The sequence below is a fragment of the Rhinatrema bivittatum genome, chromosome 1 (genome assembly GCF_901001135.1).
Source record: "Rhinatrema bivittatum chromosome 1, aRhiBiv1.1, whole genome shotgun sequence".
NCBI lineage: Eukaryota > Metazoa > Chordata > Amphibia > Gymnophiona > Rhinatrematidae > Rhinatrema > Rhinatrema bivittatum.
The window spans coordinates 542248133-542268866 of NC_042615.1; the positions used below are offsets into that span (position 1 = coordinate 542248133).

At 44.7% G+C, this 20734-nt stretch overlaps 1 protein-coding gene across 4 annotated transcripts in view; it reads left to right on the forward strand.

Annotated features, from left to right (window-relative positions):
• The window catches only part of LOC115098500 (thioredoxin H-type-like), a 159600-nt gene that overhangs the window by 93207 nt on the left and 45659 nt on the right, over positions 1-20734 (forward strand). For all 4 annotated transcript variants that reach the window (XM_029615072.1, XM_029615081.1, XM_029615064.1 and 1 more), the window contains exon 4: positions 5539-5601. In XM_029615072.1, coding sequence (XP_029470932.1) covers positions 5539-5601 — 63 coding nt within the window. The remainder of the gene's footprint in view (positions 1-5538; positions 5602-20734) is intronic.

A 20734-nucleotide genomic window follows, 5' to 3' on the forward strand; every position in this document is an offset into this window, starting at 1 on the left:
GAACAGGTTCTGCATACCCTTGACTGTAAACGGCCTCTAGCTTTCTGTCTAGACCGTACACTTGCCCACAGAAAGAGCACTCAGTTATTCGTCTCTTTCCATCCCAACAAATTAGGGCAACCTGTTGGTAAGCAGACTCTCTCCTCTTGGTTGGCGGAATGCATATCTTTTTGCTATCAGCAAGCAGGCATTACTTTTCAAGACCGTGTTAAAGCACACTCTGTGAGGGCCATGGTGACTTCAGTAGCACACCTGCGATCGGTGCCGCTTCCTGACATTTGCAGGGCTCCCACCTGGAGCTCTCTCCATACCTTCGCAGCCCACTATTGCTTGGACAAAGCCGAAAGACAAGATTCCATCTTCGGTTAGTCTGTCCTTCGTAACCTATTTCCAACGTGACGTACCAACACCCTTCCGCCTGCCCGGTGGGGTTCAGGATGCCCTCTACCAAATTCCACCCCAGTTGTTGTGCCTGTTGCACGCCGTTGGGTACATTTGGTGCATGTTCGGACATCCTCAGCTCGGTACTCACCCATATGTGAGGACTACCATCCTGCTTGTCCTGTGAGAAAGCAAGTGTTGCTTACCTGTAACAGGTGTTCTCACAGGACAGCAGGATGTTAGTCATCACGAAACCCGCCCGCCGCCCCGCAATGTTTGGTTCGTAACATTTTGTTGTTTTATTTTTTCGGCACTGCCTGTAGCTATCAAATAAGACTGAAGGGGGCCCCCTGCTGGCTGCAGGGTTAGTGCCATGCTGGGCATGCCCAGTAGGGGCCTGTCAAAGTTCTGGAAACTTTGACAAAAATGTTCCGTGATTGGGCTCCATCCTGTGATGTCACCCATATGTGAGGACTAACATCCTGCTGTCCTGTGAGAACACTTGTTACAGGTAAGCAACACTTGCTAACTCCAGGTTTACACAGATGAAAGATATTATCCTAAAACTTAGCTTACAATTGGCCTCTACCTGTGAATCACTAAAAAAGATCACCTTTTTTAGATACCCCGCCCCCCCCCAATTCCAGTCTGTGAAGCTGAAGAAAAGCTGTGAAAATGAAGACTAAAGGGCATTCAAAGGAAATTAAAGATAAAGTTATAGACATGCACAAGATAGGAAATGGCTACAAAATAATATCCAAGTGCATGGATATCCCAGTGAGTGCTGTTGGATCAATTTTAAAGAAATGGAAGCTGCATCATACTACCCAGACACTGCCTAGACAAGGCTGTCCCTCAAAACTCTGTATCAGAGCAAGGAGGAGACATGTGAGGGAAGTCACAGAGAGGCCAACAATCACTTTGAAGGAGCTACAGAGTTCTGTGGCTGAGACTGGAGTGGAGGTGCACCAGTCAACTATATCAAGAGCTTTGCATACAACTGGCCTGCATGAGAGGATAGCTAGAAAGAAGCCATTGCTGAAGAAAAACCACATCAAAGCAAATCTGGAGTTTGCCAGAAAGCAGCAGATGACACAGCTAAAATGTGGGATAAGGTTTTGAGGTCATATGAGACAAAAATGGAGCTATTTGGTCAAAATTCCGAACGCTTTGTGTAGTGAAAATGTAAGTGCTCATTTCTCAGCAAACACCATCCCAACAGTAAAATATAGGGGTTGTGGCATCATGTTGTAGGGATACTTTTCCTCAATGGGGACTGAGCATCTTGTTAAAAATGAATGTTGGGTGGATGATGCAACATACAGGGAGATACTGCAAGACAACCTGTTTCAGTCTGCTAAAAAAACTCACCTTTCAGCAGGACAATGGTCCCAAGCACAAGGCCAAAGCAACACAGGAGTGGTTGAACAACAAAAAGCTGAATGTTCTGCAATGGCCAAGTCAAAGTCCAGATGGCAGATGAAATTTAATGTGGACATGTGCAAGGTGTTGCATATAGGGAAAAATAACCCTTGCTGTAGTTACACGATGTTAGGTTCCATATTAGGAACTACCACCCAGGAAAAAGATCTAGGCATCATAGTGGATAATACTTTAAAACCGTTGGCTCAGTGTGCTGCAGCAGTCAAAAAAGCAAACAGAATGTTGGGAATTATTAGAAAGGGAATGGTTAATAAAACGGAAAATGTCATAATGCCTCTATATCGCTCCATGGTGAGACCGCACCTTGAATACTGTGTACAATTCTGGTTGCCGCATCTCAAAAAAATATAGTTGCGATGGAGAAGGTACAGAGAAGGGCAACCAAAATGATAAAGTGGATGGAATAGCTCCCCTATGAGGAATGGCTGAAGAGGTTAGGGCTGTTCAGCTTGGAGAAGAGACGGCTGAGGGGGGATATAATAGAGCAGCGGTTCTCAACCGGTGTGTCGCGACACCCAGGTGTGTCGCCAAGCACCGGCAGGGGTGTCGCGTGTTCCCGGACTCTCCCGCTGCTCTTTCTTCCCTGCTGCCGTTGCCGCCGGGCTATCAGCACGTTCAAGCCCAGCGGAATGGCAGCGGTGTAAAAAAAAAAAAAAGCTGTGGCATCCGTGGCTGCCCTTTTCTTCTTCCCGCGCCTGCCCCCCCCCCCCCCCCTCCGTGACCCGGAACAGGAAGTGATACGCGGTGCGCGGGAAGAAGAAAGAGCCGTGCCGCATGAAAAAATAGCAGCGGCGACAGCAGCATTGGCCCCCGAGCTATTGCAGCAGCCGGTAATCGGGAAAGGAGACAGCAGCAGGAGCCTCCCGTGGTCAATGGGATTCTTCTTTCTTGGCCTGCGGGGGCTGGAGGAGGATGCGGCAGCTACCATTTGTGCTCTGGGAGGGGCGGGGAAGAGGAAGTGAGTGAGAGAGAGAAGCAGCCAGCCTGCGTGTGATTGAGAGCCTGTGTGTAAGTGAGAGAATGTATTTGATCGAGAGCATGTGTGTGTGAGTGAGAGAAACTGGTCAGAGAGCTGATGTATGTGTATATGTGAGAGACAATGAAAGTGACTGCTCAAGGAGATGACTGATGTGTATGTGAAAGTGTGAGACATTAGTCAGGGAGGTGACTGGTGTGTGTGTGTGTGTGAGAGAGAGAAAAAGCATTGAAGTGAGAAATCTGGGTATGTGAGAAAGCATGGGCGTAAGAAGCCTGGGGGGGGGGGGGGGTGTGAGTGAAAGAAAGCATGGGAGTGAGAAGCCTGTGTGTGTGCATGCATGAGAGAGAGACTGGTGTGTGTGAATATGAGAGAAAGAATGTGATTCAGGGAATGAGAAGCCTGTGCAGTGGAGAGCGAGCATGGAAATGAGAGAGAGAGACTGGTGTGTGTGTGTGTGTGTAACAGAGAAAGTGATTATGGGAATGAGAAGCCTGTGCATGTGAAGAGAGTGAGCATGGGAGTGAGAAACCTGGGTGTGTGTGAGACACAGCATGTGAGGGAGAAGCCTGTATATGTAAGACAGAACATGGAAGTGGGAAGCCTGTGTGTGTATGCATGAGAGAGATCAGGTGACTGGTGTGTGTTTGTGTGTGTGTGTGTGTTTGAGACAAAGAAAGTGATTATGGGAATGAGAAGCCTGTGCATGTGGAGAGAACAAGCAAGGGAGTGAGAGACTGGTAAGTGTGTGTGAGACAGAGAAAGTGATTATGAGAGTGAGAAGCCCGTATATGTAAGTAGAACACGGGAGTGGGAAGCCTGTGTGTGTGTATGGCATGAGAGAAACTGTTCAGGAAGGTGACTGGTGGGTGTTTCAAAGACTGTTTGGGAGATGATTGGTGTGTGAGAGACAGAAACTGGTCATGGGGGCATGACTGGTATGGTGTGTGTGTGTGTGAGAGACATGGGCACTAAGGAAGAGGTCCATGAGTATAGAGCTTAGCCTCTACTGCTGCTTCTGCTGTGTGCTACGGCCTGCATGGAAGAGGAGTAGGAGAGCTGCTAGAGGGGGTAAGTAAAGGTGGCTTTTTAAGTTTATTTTTCTTGATTGACTGCCATTTTAATTATTTAATATTATGTGATGTGTCTGCTTTTTTTGAAATATTTTATTAGTGTTTGTAGAATTTTTAATAGTTTTTATGAGTTTTTAATTGTTGGATGTTATTCTGTTCATAGCTGTTTAGAAACATTTATTCTGCTTATTAGTATAGTTTTACAATTATTTCTTTTTGGGGATCTATAGCTGCTTGTTCTGTTTTCCTAATAAGAGGTGTATTGGTGTTTAGGGTCTGATGTAATATTTGTAGTGTTGCCTTTTCATAGATAGGGTTGCTCCTGTTTGAGTGTATTCCATAATACAGGTGTAACTGTGTGCGGATTAGTTTATGTGCATTACTACAGATCCTGGGAGTATGTTAGGTCGGTTCTGTGTCTGTTACCGAGATGAGATATTTTACTAGCATGTAAGAGTTTTATCAGTCTTATTTGTTGTGTTTTCTCAAGAGGACATGCATTGGTGGTAAACTGCTGTCTTTTCATAAGTAGGGCTATTGAGCCTGAAAGTAGAAGGCGTTTGAGTTGCTGTTACTGAGATGACACCAGAACCAGAATATCTTTTTTGTAGGGTGAGTTGTATGGGGAATGTCATAATTCTGCTTTACATCCATTATTGTGGGTCAGGGGGTTCCCGTGGATACAAACTGTACTTTTACATCTAGCCCCGTGAAGATCATGGGTCAGTGTGTCACGCATGTGAGAACCATCTGTCAGGTGTGTCCCGACAGAAAAAAGGTTGAGAACCACTGTGATAGAGGTCTTTAAGATCATGAGAGGTCTTGAATGAGTAGATGTGACTCGGTTATTTACACTTTCGAATAATAGAAGGACTAGGGGGCATTCCATGATGTTAGCAAGTAGCACATTTAAGACTAATCGGAGAAAATTCTTTTTCACTCAACGCACAATAAAGCTCTGGAATTTGTTGCCAGAGGATGTTGTTAGTGCAGTTAGTGTAGCTGGGTTCAAAAAAGGTTTGGATAAGTTCTTGGAGGAGAAGTCCATTAACGGCTATTAATCAAGTTTACTTAGGGAATAGCCACTGCTATTAATTGCATCAGTAGCATGGGATCTTCTTAGTGTTTGGGTAATTGCCAGGTTCTTGTGGTCTGGTTTGGCCTCTGTTGGAAACAGAATGCTGGGCTTGATGGACCCTTGGTCTGACCCAGCATGTCAATTTCTTATGTTCTTATCTCAGTCCAATCAAGAATCTGTGGCACTATTTGAAAATTGTAGTCCAGAAGCGTCATTCAACCAACCTGAACAACCTGCAGCAAATCTGCAAGGAAGAATGGACAAAAATCATTCCCAAACAGTGTGCAAATCTGGTTCAAACTTACCCCAATAGATTTAAAGCTGTTATTGCAGCAAAAAGTGGTTCTATCAAGCACTAGTCTGAAAGAGTTGAATACTTATGCAAGCAACATTTTTCAGTTTTTAATTTAATTTTACAAAAAATGCAGAGAACTAATGAACACTGACTTTGAATTTACGTTAAGATCATACTGTTTTGCAATAAACATACTGTCTGGTACAACCTACGTTTCTACTGCCTTTTTTAAGGGGTTGAATACTTCTGCAAGCCACTGTATCTTTAATTTATTTTTTATTTATTTTTCTAGATGATGTCTGAAAAGCACAAAGAGAGTGTAGTGTTCCTGAAAGTTGACGTGGATGATGTGCCGGTAGGTCACTCAAACATTGTGATAGAACAATGGCATCCCATCTTTCAGCATCCCATCTCCTGATGAACAGTTGAGGGTGGGGGAACTCCAGAGACACAATGAAGTTAAGAGATCTTTCATTTCAAAAACGCGTTGGGACTCCATTCTGGTATGAAATGTGAAGATTTCAAAGAATATTTGTGTGATTGAAGGTGCATAAGTGTCTGTGTTTCTGTGGGTTTTGTTTTTTTTTACCCTGGTGATCCTCTGTATTTGTTCTTAGACAGCATGTGCCATATTGTGAGACATTGGTGGAAGCACCTCAGAGGATTACCATAGACTTTAAACCTGAAGGAAGCTTGTGTGAATTACATGTTGGGTCATTTCTCCTGCCTTTCAGCTGGGATGGGGATCGAGGATTTCATGCCTGACGTTTTATAATATATATTAAAGGGAAACTGGCATCATTGGCAAACTAGATCTATAAAAGCTAAGTTATGTTGCCCCTTTGTTATTTGTTGCCACTCCTTTAGTTAATTCTAACATTTCTTTAAAAAAAAAAGAAAAGAAATAAAGAAGTTCATATTCAGATGCTGTGCTAGTTAGCTGGTTACACATATCCGGCTAAATGGAAGAATATATTCAGTGGTGCAGTCACGCCGCTGAATATATGCTAACCAGGTACAGCCCGACCAGAGTTTGCCTCAGAAGGTAACCAGCTAAAACTGAATATCTGAGTTAGTCAGTTAACTTGTTGGCTAACTCTGCTCCTCCCCAAAATGCCTCCTGCCCACCCCAGAAGGCTCCCATCTTATCTTAGCTAGATAAAGGCTAAATATAGCCAGGTAAGCCATTTAGATGGATAACTATTACATTATCCATCTAAATGGCTTTTGAATATGGATCTCAGACTACTGTGGAGGAAACATCTTTCATTAAATAGCAAAAGTTCATAAAATAATTGCACTTATCCTTTACTTTATTCATGGAGCTTAAAATGTTAATTCGTCTTATATAAACAATCCAGGCAGTCTTTAGCGAAAGAAAAACAAACTTTATTCACAGGAGGAATAAAGAAGCAGCTCAGAAAGAAACAAGACACACAGGTTTCTGAGGGACGGAGATCTACCTGCTTTGCTGCCCAAATGTAGCAAAAACAGATCTCAGTCAATTTGTCCTTTGTTTCTGCCATATCTTTATATTGTTTTTTCTGCTGATCACTACATTTCCTGAGCACATGCCTATCATAGTGCTTGGCCTATGCATATTGTCTGGCACATAAAAGGAGGACACTAAGTGACTACATCTAGAATTTTCTAAAAATTAATATTAAGATTCCTCATTCCCCTCTTGAAACCTCATGTGCAACGCACTCAGAGGTTTCACCATATACTCTCGTCACTATACATATCCCAGGTGAGAAGCCCCTGTCTTAGGATCGGTTGGTCAGATAGGGACTAAGGCACTGATCCACTATCTCGAACCTGTTACCCGTCATTGAGCACTTCTCTCTTCCTGAGGGCCAGGTTAATCAGCATTCTCACAGGACAAGCAGGATGGTAGTTCTCACGTATGGGTGGCATCACAGGATGGAGCCCAATCTCGGAACACTTCTGTCAAAGTTTCCAGAACTTTGACTGGCCCCTACTGGGCATGCTCAGAATGGCACTAACCCTGCAGCCAGCAGGGGTCCCCCTTCAGTCTTCTTTTTTCCGCACAGCAGTAGCCTCGCGGTTAAGGAGCTCTGTAGAGATTCCTGACAGGAATTTTCCTCATGGAATTATTAAAAGTTAATTTGCCCCACAGGTGTCTCGTGTCGTCGTCCCCCCCTCCCCCCCCCCCCGCCGTTAACTTTTTTCAAGCCGCGGTACTCCGGTAAGTTTCTATACGTTTTCCGTCGATTACCATCGAGTTTGGCCCTCGCAGCCTACTGGCTGTCGACCGTACCGTGGCTCGATTTTTTTCTAGAGCCATGGCATCGGATATCAAGGTCATAAATCTTCATATTTCTTCCTGTGCACAACTCAAATGGAGTAAGCTGAAGTGCACTTAGGGGACAATTCCTCAGAATCATTAAAGCTGAAGGTAAAACCTGTAACCAATTCAAATTAGATGAAATCATAAGTTATCTGAGTTTGGTCTTTAATAGTACATTACAACGTTCAACAATACCATTACTGCTTGGGCGGTAAACGCTAACACGGTTGTGTGTAATACAAAGAGCTTTAATAATCCCTGAAACTAAAGCGTTACAGGGAATGAGAACCATATTCAGTCACTATTTTTCAGGTATACCAAAGCATGGAATCAAATGAGTAACAAGAGCTGACACCATGGTTGCAGCTGTTTCTTTAACACAAGGAAAAGCTTCTATCCACTGTGAAACAGGACCAATCAAACTGCATGAATCTGGACTGTAGCATTAATGTGAGAATCAAAATGGTGACATCTGCAAGTCAGTATTTAAATAGGTATGTGTGATAATATTTCAAATCATAAAACAAAGGGAAACAATATCTAAGTAAGACCATGCCTCAGGCCTTTTAATGCAGCAGTGTTGAAGGAATCACCCTCTGGGGATTGTTTGTAAGGGGGAGGGGGAGTATTGGCTGTTCTCACAGGACAAGCAGGATGGTAGTCCTCACATATGGGTGACATCACAGGATGGAGCCCAATCACGGAACACTTCTGTCAAAGTTTCCAGAACTTTGACTGGCCCCTACTGGGCATGCCCAGCATGGCACTAACCCTGCAGCCAACAGGGGTCCCCCTTCAGTCTTCTTTTTTCCGCGCAGCAGTAGCCTTGCGATTAAGGAGCTCTGTAGAGATTCTTGACAGGAATTTTCCTCATGGAATTATTTAAAGTTAATTTGCTCCACAGGAGTCCCCCCGTTAACTTTTTTCAAGCCGCGGTATTCCGGTAAGTTTTTATCCGTTTTCCGTCGATTACAGTTGAGTTTGGTCCTCGCGGCCTACTGGCCGTCGACCGTACCGCGGCTCGATTTTTTCTATGGCCATGGCGTCGGGGTTCCGTCGGTGCCCAGACTGTACTCATACCATGTCCATTACAGACCCCCATAAATTCTGTGTAATGTGTCTTGGACGAGAGCACGATGTCTTGACCTGCACCAAATGTGCCCTAATGACACCAAAAGGTCGCAAGGCCAGAATGGAGAAGATGGAACTTCTCTTCCATGCTCAAACCCCGACTCCGTCCATTGCATCGACGTCTTTCGAACCAGCACCGTCAACTTCGCGCCAGCATCGAACCCTGGCCGGTGATCACCCGGCATTGCCGACTTCTCAGCCTTTGACACTCTCTACTCCCCCTCAAGACCGAGGGAATCATAGGGAGAAACATTGCCATCGGCACCGAAAGACTCAGACCATCGAGGGAGCAAAATCATCTACCTCGCCATCGTCCGAGCCGCAGTCGAAGAAACCCCGTCCAGAAAAGGCACCGACCTTTTCGGCGACCGGGTCACTGTGGCAACCCTCCCCTGATGGGGCATCGGGAGCCGTGACTCCGCCAGTAACGGTGGTCCCTCCAGCTATGCCTCTGCCTCCTTCTGTTCTAGAGCCGGGGCTGCTTGCTCCAGGTCTCCGAGAAGAACTGGACCGGATGGTTCAGGAGGCCATCAACAAGGCGATAGTGGAACCTACCACCGACCCAATTCCGGCAGCATTGGCACTGCTGCTGACCTGGATGGAAGCGCTTATCGCTGCTTTTCCACCGATGGACCTCGGGTCACCGATGGCTCCGGTGCCCTCCCCGCTTGCTATGTCATCGGGAGGAGAAACACGGTTCCACATACCTCCATCGGGAGTTCTGCCTCAGCCATCGAGAACGATACAGCCATAGATGCCGATTCCATCGGTGCCGATACATCCATCAGCGCCATCAAGCCATCCATCGATGCCCTCGATGCTTGCGCCAAGACCTTCGATGCCTTCATCGGTGCCTCCGGTAATTCCTTCGATTCCTTTGGAGCCTAGACCGGGACCTTCAGGCATCCAACCACCCCGTCCCCCTCTAGTTCCTAGAGGGATAAGTGCTGATCCTTATGATACCTGGACTGATGGCTCGTTACCAGACACTGATGACTTGCTATCACCACCTTCATCCACTGAGAGTAGAAAGTGTTCTCCTCCAGAGGACCTTTCTTTCATAAATTTTGTGAAGGAAATGTCTGAACTGGTTCCCTTCCAATTACAGACTGAACAGGATGATAGACATCAGATGATGGAGTTGCTCCAATTCCTTGATGCTCCCAAGGAAATAACCTCCATCCCTGTCCGCCAAGTTCTTCTGGACCTCCTCCAGAAGAACTAGGAACATCCAGGCTCCATTGCACCAGTCCACAGAAAACCTGACACTACCTATTTGGTGCAGTCAGCTCCAGGTTTTCAAAAACCTCAATTGGATCACCAATCTGTGGTAGTTGAATCTGCACAGAAGAGAGCAAAAAGATCAAAACCTCATACTTCCTTTCCCCCTGGAAAGGATCAGACGTTTCTAGATGCCATTGGTCGCCGAGTCTTCCAAGGATCAGTGCTCATCTCTCAAATAGCCGCTTACCAACTTTATATGATCCAATATAATAGGGTCATCTTTAATCAGATACAAGACCTGACAGACTCCATGCCTCAGCCACTTCAAGAACAGCTACAAACCCTACTTAAGGGTTTTGAGGCAGGCAAACATGAGATCAGATCATCTTATGACATCTTTGACACTGCAACCAGGGTATCTGCAGCTGCTATTTCAGCAAGATGATGGGCCTGGCTCAAATCTTCAGACCTTCGCCCTGAAGTCCAGGACAGATTGTCCGACCTCCCCTGTGTCGGAGACAATCTATTTGGAGAGCAGTTTCAAAAGACAGTGGCTGAATTAAAAGACCATCACGAGACCCTAAGACAGCTCTCTCTGATAACTTCGGATTACTCTTCCTAACAGCCCTTCCGGAAGGACTCTAAAAAGTCTTTCTTCCATCCGAAGAAGTCCTACCCACCACCAACTAGATCCCGTTCTACGAGACCATTTAAAAAAACACAGTCTCGTCAGACCCGGAAACAAAAGCCACCAACAACCCCCCAGCTGGGCCCTGCTTCTGGCTTTTGACTTTCGCATAGAGGGCAGCAGCCAGCTTCTGTTACCCCACATACCAGTGAACAGGTGGCACTTAATCACCTCAGACCAGTAGGTCCTAGCGATAATTGCTCAAGGATATCATCTCAATTTTCTCTCTATCCCACCGGATTCCCCACCTCTAAGGACGTGGAAAACATCCGACCATTCATTGCTCCTGGAACAGGTCGTCTCCAGTCCAGAGCAATAGAACCAGTACCATCCCCTCAGCAAGGCCTCGGGTTCTATGCCCGGTACTTTCTAATCCCCAAAAGCTCGGGAGATGTTCGTCCAATTCTGGATCTACGAGCCCTAAACAAGTACCTCCAGAGAGAAAAGTTCTGGTAACCTTGGGCTCACTTCTTCCTCTTCTACAAATAAGAGACTGGCTCTGCTCTCTAGACCTCCAGGACACATACACTCATATTGCGATAACTCCATCTCATCGCAATTACCTGAGGTTTCTCGTAAGCCCCAAGCACTATCAGTACCAAGTGCTTTCATTCGGCCTCGCATCTGCACCACGAGTCTTCACAAAATGCCTCGTCATGGTTGCAGCCTTCCTCAGGACTCATCTACCTCTATCTGGACAATTGGTTAATCAGGGCTCCGACTCAGCAAACCGCTCTGTCGTCCCTACATCTCACCTTAAACGCTCTAATTTCACTCGGATTTCTCGTCAATTACGACAAATCCTGCTTAGTCCCATCTCAAACCTTATCATTCATTGGGGCAGACTTGGACACCTTACAGGCAAAGGCTTTCCTGCCTCGACAATGAGCTCTCATTCTCGTGTCTCTGGCGCATCAGCTGCAGTCTCAACATTCAACGACTGCACATCATTTTCTCTTCCTCCTGGGACACATGCCGTCCTCAGTTCAGGTTACCCCAATGGCCCGCTTGGCCATGAGAGTCATGCAGTGGACTCTAAGGTCGCAATGGACTCAATCCCTTCAGCCCCTGTTGACCATTGTCCATGTAACCAACTCACTCCGTCTCTCTCTCGCCTGGTGGACAAATCAGACCAATCTTCTACAGGGCTTGCCCTTTCAGGCGTCAGACCCTCAAATAATTCTCACCAGCGATGCTTTCAACTTCGGATGGGGAGCCCATGTGGCTGATCTTCAGACACAAGGTTCTTGGTCTCCAGTGGAAGCCAAACACCAGATAAATTTCCTCGAGCTGCGAGCAATCCGATATGCTCTCAGAGTATTTCAGGATCGCCTATCCAATCAAGTCATCCTGATCCAGATGGACAACCAGGTGGCCATGTGGTACATCAACAAGCAGGGAGGAACAGGCTCCTACATTCTGTGTCAGGAAGCTGCACGGATATAGGCAGAGGTCCTCTCCCACTTGATGTACCTCAGGGCCACCTACTTGCCGGGAATGGACAATGTGTTGGCAGACAAGTAGAGTCGCACCTTCCAACCGCACGAAAGGTCTCTAAACCCCTCAGTAGCGAACACAATCTTCTAAAAATGAGGTTATCCTCAAATAGACCTCTTTGCATCACCCCAGAATCGCAAAGTAGGCAAAATTGCTAGGAGACTTCAACCTGCATGTGGATACCACCCCTCGCACCCCCAACTGTGAATCTTTCCTCAATATTCTCTACTGTATGGGATTCAAACAACTCATAAACAAACCTACCCATAAAGCAGGACATACTCTGGATCTTATTTTTATTAACCAAGGCCTCACCTTAGCTTCGAGCATAGTCTGCCTCCCAATTCCCTGGTCTGACCACAAGCTGATCTCCACTTCCCTGATAAACCAATTACCAACTCCTATGGCTAATCAGAAATCCACAATCAAACTCAGGAAGCTATGCAACCAAGAAACACTCATCTCTCACCTATCCCTGGAACTAAATCCAACTCGACCTGACGGATGTAGACACGGCTTTATCCTCTTGGACCAAAATTACTAACAAAGTGGCTGACTTAACCTGCCCTCTCATAACCAAAGCAATCTAATCCAACAAGGATAAAAAAAAGCCCTGGTACATTCAAGAGCTAAGAACATTAAAGCGCAAACTCAGAAAAACGGAACAGAATTGGCGCAAAAACCCTTCTACCTCCAACCTCTCAGCCTTTAAATCTAACATGCACCAATATAGACTTGCCACGCTTCAGACAAAACGAGATTTCTATGCACAAAAAATCCACCACTTCATCTTCGACCCAAAAGCCCTTTTCTCTTTGGTTTCTTCTCTCACTAAACCACCTGCCCCAACCATTCCAGATGACAAAGCAGCTAACAAAGCTTTTGAACTAGCCACATATTTCGAGAACAAAATATCAAATTTACTGGCTCCGCTATTAAACAATAAAGCTCTTGCCTCTCCCCAGCTAAACAACGTATCGACTCCACTCCACTCGATACCCACTCAACAACCCGATACATACCCACTCCAGACGGCCAGCATGGAGGATTTCGACCTTACCTCCACCTTAGAGATAGAAAATGTACTAAAAAAAACTCAAACCAGCTTCACATCCTCTAGATGCGATTCCTTCCAATCTCCTCATAGCATCTGCTAAAGATGTCGCAAAGCCTATCTCTCAGATCATTAACGCCTCCCTATCTCAGGGCCTAGTCCCGGACCCCCTCAAACTCGCCATTTTAAAACCCTTATTAAAAAAACCCAATCTCTCCACCGACAATCCAGCAAATTTTCGCCCGATCGCTAATCTCCCAATCATCACCAAAATTCTGGAAAGAATTGTCAATAAACAACTCGCCGAGTACCTGGACAACAACAACATCCTCTCCCCGGCGCAATAGGGATTCCGTAAATCTCGAAACACAGAATCTCTTCTGCTATCACTGTCAGATAACATCCTACTGAACCTAGAAAACAAACAACCTTGTCTGATCATTCTACTTGACTTAACGGCTGCATTCGACACAGTGAACCACGAGATCCTTATACACCAATTAACTGAGATAGGCATAAAAAACACAGCTTTAAGCTGGTTCAAATCATTCCTCCAGAACAGATACTATAAAGTCAAGATCAATAGCATTGAATCCACACCTTTTATGTCATCCCGGGGAGTTCCTCAAGGCTCATCACTATCCCCTACTTTATTTAACATCTACCTGTTACCTCTATGTCAGCTCTTGTCCAATCTAAAGCTAACCCATTACGTTTATGCAGATGACGTCCAAATCCTCTTACCAATTACTGACTCACTGCACAAGACCCTCGTCTTTTGGAATTCCTGCCTTCGCTCCATCAATAATCTTTCGAACCTCAACCTGATTCTAAACACAGACAAGACAGAGTTCCTGCTAATATCACAAGACGGCAACTTCATGGTAAATAATTCACTTCTATCAACGCTTCCAGCTTTATCCCCCCGGGTCAGAAACCTTGGGGTAATCATGGACAACCAACTAAATTACAGAGGTTTCATTAACAACACTGTAAAAGAATGCTACTTTAAACTCCAGGTCTTAAAAAGGTTAAGACCCCTCCTCCATTTCCACGATTTCAGGTCTGTTTTACAATCAATCATATTTTCAAAAATCGATTATTGTAACTCTCTCTTACTCGGACTTCCAGACAACTCATTAAAACCTCTTCAGATGCTTCAAAATTCAAAAGCAAGGATTCTCACAAAATCTAAAAGAAGAGATCATATTACTCCCATCTTAAAGAACCTCCATTGGCTCCCAATCAAATCCAGAATCCTCTACAAAACATTACCAGTCATCCACAAAGCCATACATAACGTCACCCCCCTGGACCTCAGAATTCCTCTACAACCTCACGTCTCCTCCCGCCCTCAGAGAATAGCACAGATAGGCACCCTTATGGCTCCACACATCAAAACAACATTACGAAAAAGAGCTCTCTCTACAGCCGATCCCAAACAATGGAACTCGCTCCCTCCGGACCTCAGGCTCGATCACTGCCCCATCTCGTTCAAAAAAAGGCTCAAGACCTGGTTATTCAGTCAGGCCTTTTCTTAACATTACCCAGCCTCTGCAGCTCACATGGACTGCTCTCACTCAAGGCATCCCCTTAACACTCCTTACCTTTTATTAAAGCCTTAATCCTATCCTCCCTGCCTTCCCCCTATCCAGCTGGCGCTAGGCCATATAACCATCCCCTTTCACTTAAATCTACCCTGTTATATACTTTAAGCCAATATACAGTTGATTATGTACTTATTATGTTACTACCACTTTACACTGTTGCTACCCTGTTTATTATTGTTTTTTTCCAAGTTGCTTGTACCTTGTTCTCTGTAAGACATAGTTCATGTCATCTGTAAGTTGTTTGAAATGTAAACCGAAGTGATAAGTAACCCTGTTACCTAAACTCCGGTATAGAAAAAGCCTTAAATAAACAAATAAATAAATTTCTGCTCTCTCACTCGCAGCCAGCATTATACACCAAGAGACGTGTTCTCGCTATCATGGGTAACCGGTCTCCCATACGCATTCCCTCCACTTCCACTTCTCTCGAAGACTCTCATGGTCTCGTCAGGACAAGGGAACTATGATCCTGATAGCTCCCCACTGGCCCTGCCAGGTGTGGTTTCCAATACTTCAGGATCTCTCCATTCGCAGGCACATTCCTTTGGGAACAGACCCGCTTCTGATTACTAAAACGACGGGTGCCTTCGCCACCCCAATCTTCAAGCCTTGTCCCTGATGGCATGGATGTTGAAAGGTTAATTCTTCAACCTCTTTACCTTTCTGAGCTAGTTTCCCGTGTCTTGATTGCTTCACGGAAGCCTGCCACGAGAAAATCTTACTCTTACAAATGGAGCAGGTTCGCGTCATTGTGCTCTTCTCAGGCCCTTGATTCCTTTACCTGTCCAATCCCGAAGTTTCTAGACTATCTCTGGCACTTGTCAGAGTCAGGTCTAAAATCTTCCTCCATCAGAATGCATGTCAGTGCGGTAGCCGCCTTCCATAAAGGTGTCGGGGATGTCCCTATATCAGTGCAACCTCTTGTCACATGATTTCTGAAGGGCTTGCTTCACCTCAAGCCTCCACTGCGTCCTCCGGCCCCTTCTTGGGACCTCAACCTAGTTTTGGGTTGGCTCATGAAACCACCATTCGAGCCTCTTCATTCCTGCGATCTTTGCTGTCTAACATGGAAAGTGATTTTCCTCTTGGCTATCACTTCCGCTCGCATAGTTAGTGAGTTACAGGCACTAGTTACCTATCCGCCTTACACTAAACTTCTGCAGGACCGGGCAGTACTCCGCACTCACCCTAAATTCCTACCTAAGGTAGTTTCAGAGTTTCATCTCAATCAATCCATCATACTACCTACCTTTTTTCCCAGGCCCCATTCCAATCCAGGAGAGAAGGCTCTGCATACCCTTGACTGTAAACGGGCTCTAGCTTTCTACCTAGACCGTACAGCTGACCACAGGAAGAGCACTCAGTTGTTTGTCTCTTTCCATTCTACCAAATTAGGACAGCCTGTGGGTAAGCAGACTCTCTCCTCCTGGCTAGCGGACTGCATATCCTTTTGCTATCAGCAAGCGGGCATTCCACTTCAAGACCGTGTTAAAGCACACTCTGTGAGGGCCATGGCGACTTCAGTAGCACACCTACGCTCGGTGCCGCTTCCTGACATTTGCAGGGCTGCCACCTGGAGTTCTCTCCATACTTTTACAGCCCATTATTGCCTAGACAAAGCCGGAAGACAAGATTCCATCTTCGGCCAGTCTGTATTGCGTAACCTATTTACGACATGACGTACCAACACCATTCCACCTGCCCGGTGGGGTTCAGGATGCCCTCTCCCAAATTCCACTGCAGCTTTGTGCCTCTAGCACGTCCGTGGGTACATTTGGTGCATGTGCAGACATCCTCAGCTCGGTACTCACCCATATGTGAGGACTACCATATTGCTTGTCCTGTGAGAAAGCAAATGTTGCTTACCTGTAACAGGTGTTCTCACAGGACAGCAGGATGTTAGTCCTCACGAAACCCACCCGCCACCCTGCGGTGGTGGGTTCGTTTTCTTATATATTTTTCGGCACTGCCTGTAGCTTTGTAACAAGACTGAAGGGGGACCCCTGCTGGCTGCAGGGTTAGTGCCCTGCTGGGCATGCCCAGTAGGGGCCAGTCAAAGTTCTGGAAACTTTGACACAAGTGTTCCGTGATTGGGCTCCATCCTGTGATGTCACTCATATGTGAGGACTAACATCCTGCTGTCCTGTGAGAACACCTGTTACAGGTAAGCAACATTTGCTTTTTGTGCAAGCAGTGCTTTTAAAATTGACCTTTTAATTTAAAGTGGTTATTTGAGCAAACATAATTTGCCTATATTCCTTAGGACTCTGTCAGCTTTAATGTGCACAGGTAAGCGGATTTTAAAATATGCTCGTGTGAAGTACATTCCCAGTTTTATCAGTTAGTCCACCAATTTCCCCAGTCCATCTCGTGATCATACAGACTCTCTGGTTCTTCAGCCTGCCTATCCCTAGTTGACCCAGACTCCTCACCCAGTCATTTTCGTCCTAAACTTATATTTATACCTCATCAAGATTAGAAGTAAACTTGTTCAGCTAAGAGCCTGCCATGTTGCTACGGCCACCAGATTTAAAATTTGGATTTACATGCGTAAATTTTGGTTCCACTCCAGAACACCCTGTCTCACCCCAACTCCGCTTTTTTTTTTTTCTTGCGCACGTGCATATACAAACATAATTTTCTGCTTTTAAAATAAGAGTTGTTTGTGCACAGCTCAGATTCTTGCATATATGGGCTTTTTAGCGTGAACAACACTTTTAAGATTCACCCCATTATTTTTTTTTTCAATTGCCAGTTCTCCATTTTTAGATCTACGAAGCTCCTGAGAGCTAAGTTGAGCTGACCAAAGAGCTGACAATAGTTGAACAATCCCCATAAACATCAGAGAGAGAGTGTATGTGTGTGTGTTTATACATACGAAAATTAAAATTTTAACTTTCGTATAGTTAAATAAAATAAAACCGTTTTTAGATAAGTTCAACAGTGCTTCTTTTTTCTTTTTTTTTTTTTTTGTATTTTAACAATTAAGCACTTTATACTTTTGATTTTTGCCCAGTTTCCTTATATTTCTATAAAGAGAGAGATGTCAACAGAAAAGGACCACTTGCATTTCTACTTGCCTGCTCTGTTGTCAGAGTTCTTACTTGGTCTGTGGTCTACTCCTCCCTCTACTGCTTTATGTCTGTCCCATGCATACTTGAATTGCTCTACTGTTTTGGCTTCTATAATCGGCTTTGGAAATCTGTTCCAGATATCCACCATCCTTTCAGTGAAAAAATAGTTTTTTGTATTACTTTTGAAGCTTCCCTCCCTTCAACATCATATGACATCCCTTTATCCTTGAGCTTTTCATTCTGTGCTACTTTCTGGTGCATTATTGAAGCTTATGTACGTACACAAAAATTAAGATATATAAATTGTTTTTTTAAAAAGCAGGCGTCTACCAGTTAATGATGTGAGCTGGACTCAAGATCTTTTCAGTCATAGCAAGGAACCCATGCTGCCTTGGTGCCTCCTCTTCTCATATCCTCCCCTGCAGAAAGACTTCAAGCCAAAGGAAATAGGAACCAAAGTGACAAATCAAATGACAGCAGATAAAGACCAAGTAACCCATCCAGCCTGCCCAGCTGAGATTCTTATTTTACTTTTCTACCATCCTTGGTAGATAAACATACAAATTCTAATTCGCAAATCAACACCAGCTCCTTCCTACCTCGTCCATCTCAAGCATGTCCAAAATTTGCCATAGTGCTGACATCTACTGCTACCCCACTTTCAGGCTACCTTAAGCATTCTTTTTTACAAAACCAATACGTAAGTCCATGGGGGGGGGGTTCCCCTTTGTATCACCTTTTCCATTACACCTAGGAAATAAAAGGAGGGGAGGAGCTGGATTACAGAGCTGAGTAGCTCTTCTCTGCTTTATTTTGTCTACTCCATCTCACCTCTCCATTCCTGATCTCTTCAGAATGCTGCCTGGGGGAAGGGAGGGTCTGGGCAGAGCAAGAAGCAGAGGATTCTGCTCTGCAGGTCACTGGCCAAATAGACTTGGGGCACCAGCCTAGTATGCCGTGCCCAGGGGCACTGGGATACAGCACCATAATCTGGTAATTGTCTAAACTATTAACCATTCGGTATGCTGTAATTTTCATTACTGTTATAAGCACTGTTACACATTTTTTCTTTTTTCCTTTTAATTACTTTAATTATGTTATTTTGATAACACATGTACAAATTGTATCATAATGTAAATGTAAGCTCTCCTTTACCAGGGAGTCACCTTCCCAGCCCTGGAGAGCACTGGATCACTCACCTGGGTTGGGAAAATAAAGTCTCTGGGCCCCATGGAATGGGGCAGGATCCACCTGTAGGTCCAATCTGAGCAGAAATTACTTTACAAAAATATAACACAGTCCAAACAGAAGTTGGTGTTCCAAACAGAATAGAGTTTACTTTGAAAAAATAAGCAGTTCAGCAGATACAAAGTAAATAGAGTCCACAGCAAAACAGTAGAAAGTCCAGTCACAAAAAATATACAGTCTAATATTTCTCCAACTTATTTTCCGAAAATACAGATCTTATAGTTCTGTAATTCACAGAAAGTTGACAAAAGTCTCTAGTTCTTGCTCACAGTACTCACACTTGCAGATTACCCAGAATAATCCTCCCCTTGCCTCTAGTAGACAACTGCTCCAGATCTGAAATATCTAAGGGAAAGAGTTCTCTTCCTTTCTAGAGACACTTCAAAAGACTGGAGAGGCAGGCCAGGAACCCTTATTCTTGTAGTTCCTCCCTTTCTCCCAGCTACTTTACTTTATATTGTTCAGATCTATACTAGATCAAATCTTTAGACCAACACCAATCTCTCTGCCAGAAAGCCTTCAAACTTTCTGTGCCTTGTGGGAGGCATATTTCATACTCTCCTATTTGTTCCATCCTTTTTGGGGGAATACCTATCCTGTCCTCTAGTAAATTACATACACACCTCTTTAACTTTTCTCTAAACCACCTTTCTGGAAGATTTCTAATAGTAGCATATAGAAAACATTGCATATGACTTCTTAACCCTTAATGAACCCTCCAATGCTGGAAGATCCTGAAATTTAGAAAATACATCCACCATTTGAAGAACTCCTGATGGACTCTCCAGGCTGGAAGGGTCTGCATTTAAGATATAGATTCACACTAATACACATCTAGTGGCCAAGCAGGAGTCCCATCAATCTAAGCAAAGCACTAGCGGAGAGAAGAGAGAGGAAAAAACCCCAGTAATGGTACCTCATTTAACCTTCTTTCCCTTCTGGTGCTTCTCCTATGTCATGAAGGTAGCAGAGTAAGCATCAACAGATAAAAACACTACTCTTTTATGCCTCCTACTGGCAGGAAGGAAGATGGTAAGGGGAGATGATCATACTGGAACTGAACCCTGCAGCCAATTGCAGGAGGTGAGGCATTTGCCCTAGTTTTCTTCCCCCTCCGCCACAAGGATCTAAGTATTGGCATCTTTCTTTCTAGAAAAAAAAGTATTCTTTATGCCAATACCCATATCCCTTTCCATATTTTCTTACCAAATTGTGTAATAATCCAGTGAGTCACCAAAACTAGTGAGGCTGTTGTCAGAAATATTCAGGCTCCCCATGTTCATTTATATTCAGATATATTAGTTCCTTGTGACCTTGGGCAAGTCACTTTACCCTCCATTGCCTCAGGTACAAAACTTAGATTGTAAGCCCTCTGGGGATAATACCTACAGTACCTGAATGTAAACCGATGTGATATCTCAGATCGAATGTCGGTATATAAAAAATAATAAATAAAATAAATTATGATTATTCTATGCACATATCCCCATCCTTCTTGGAAATGCCATGCAGCTGAACATTGGAAATGTTATGCTTAAAATTATTAATTTTCCTGGCGTGTAGCCAGATGGACTCAGAACAAATGGGATAGTATCCGCGTGCTAGCAGTTGGAGACGGATCTGACGTCAGCACAGGGGCGTATATATCCCC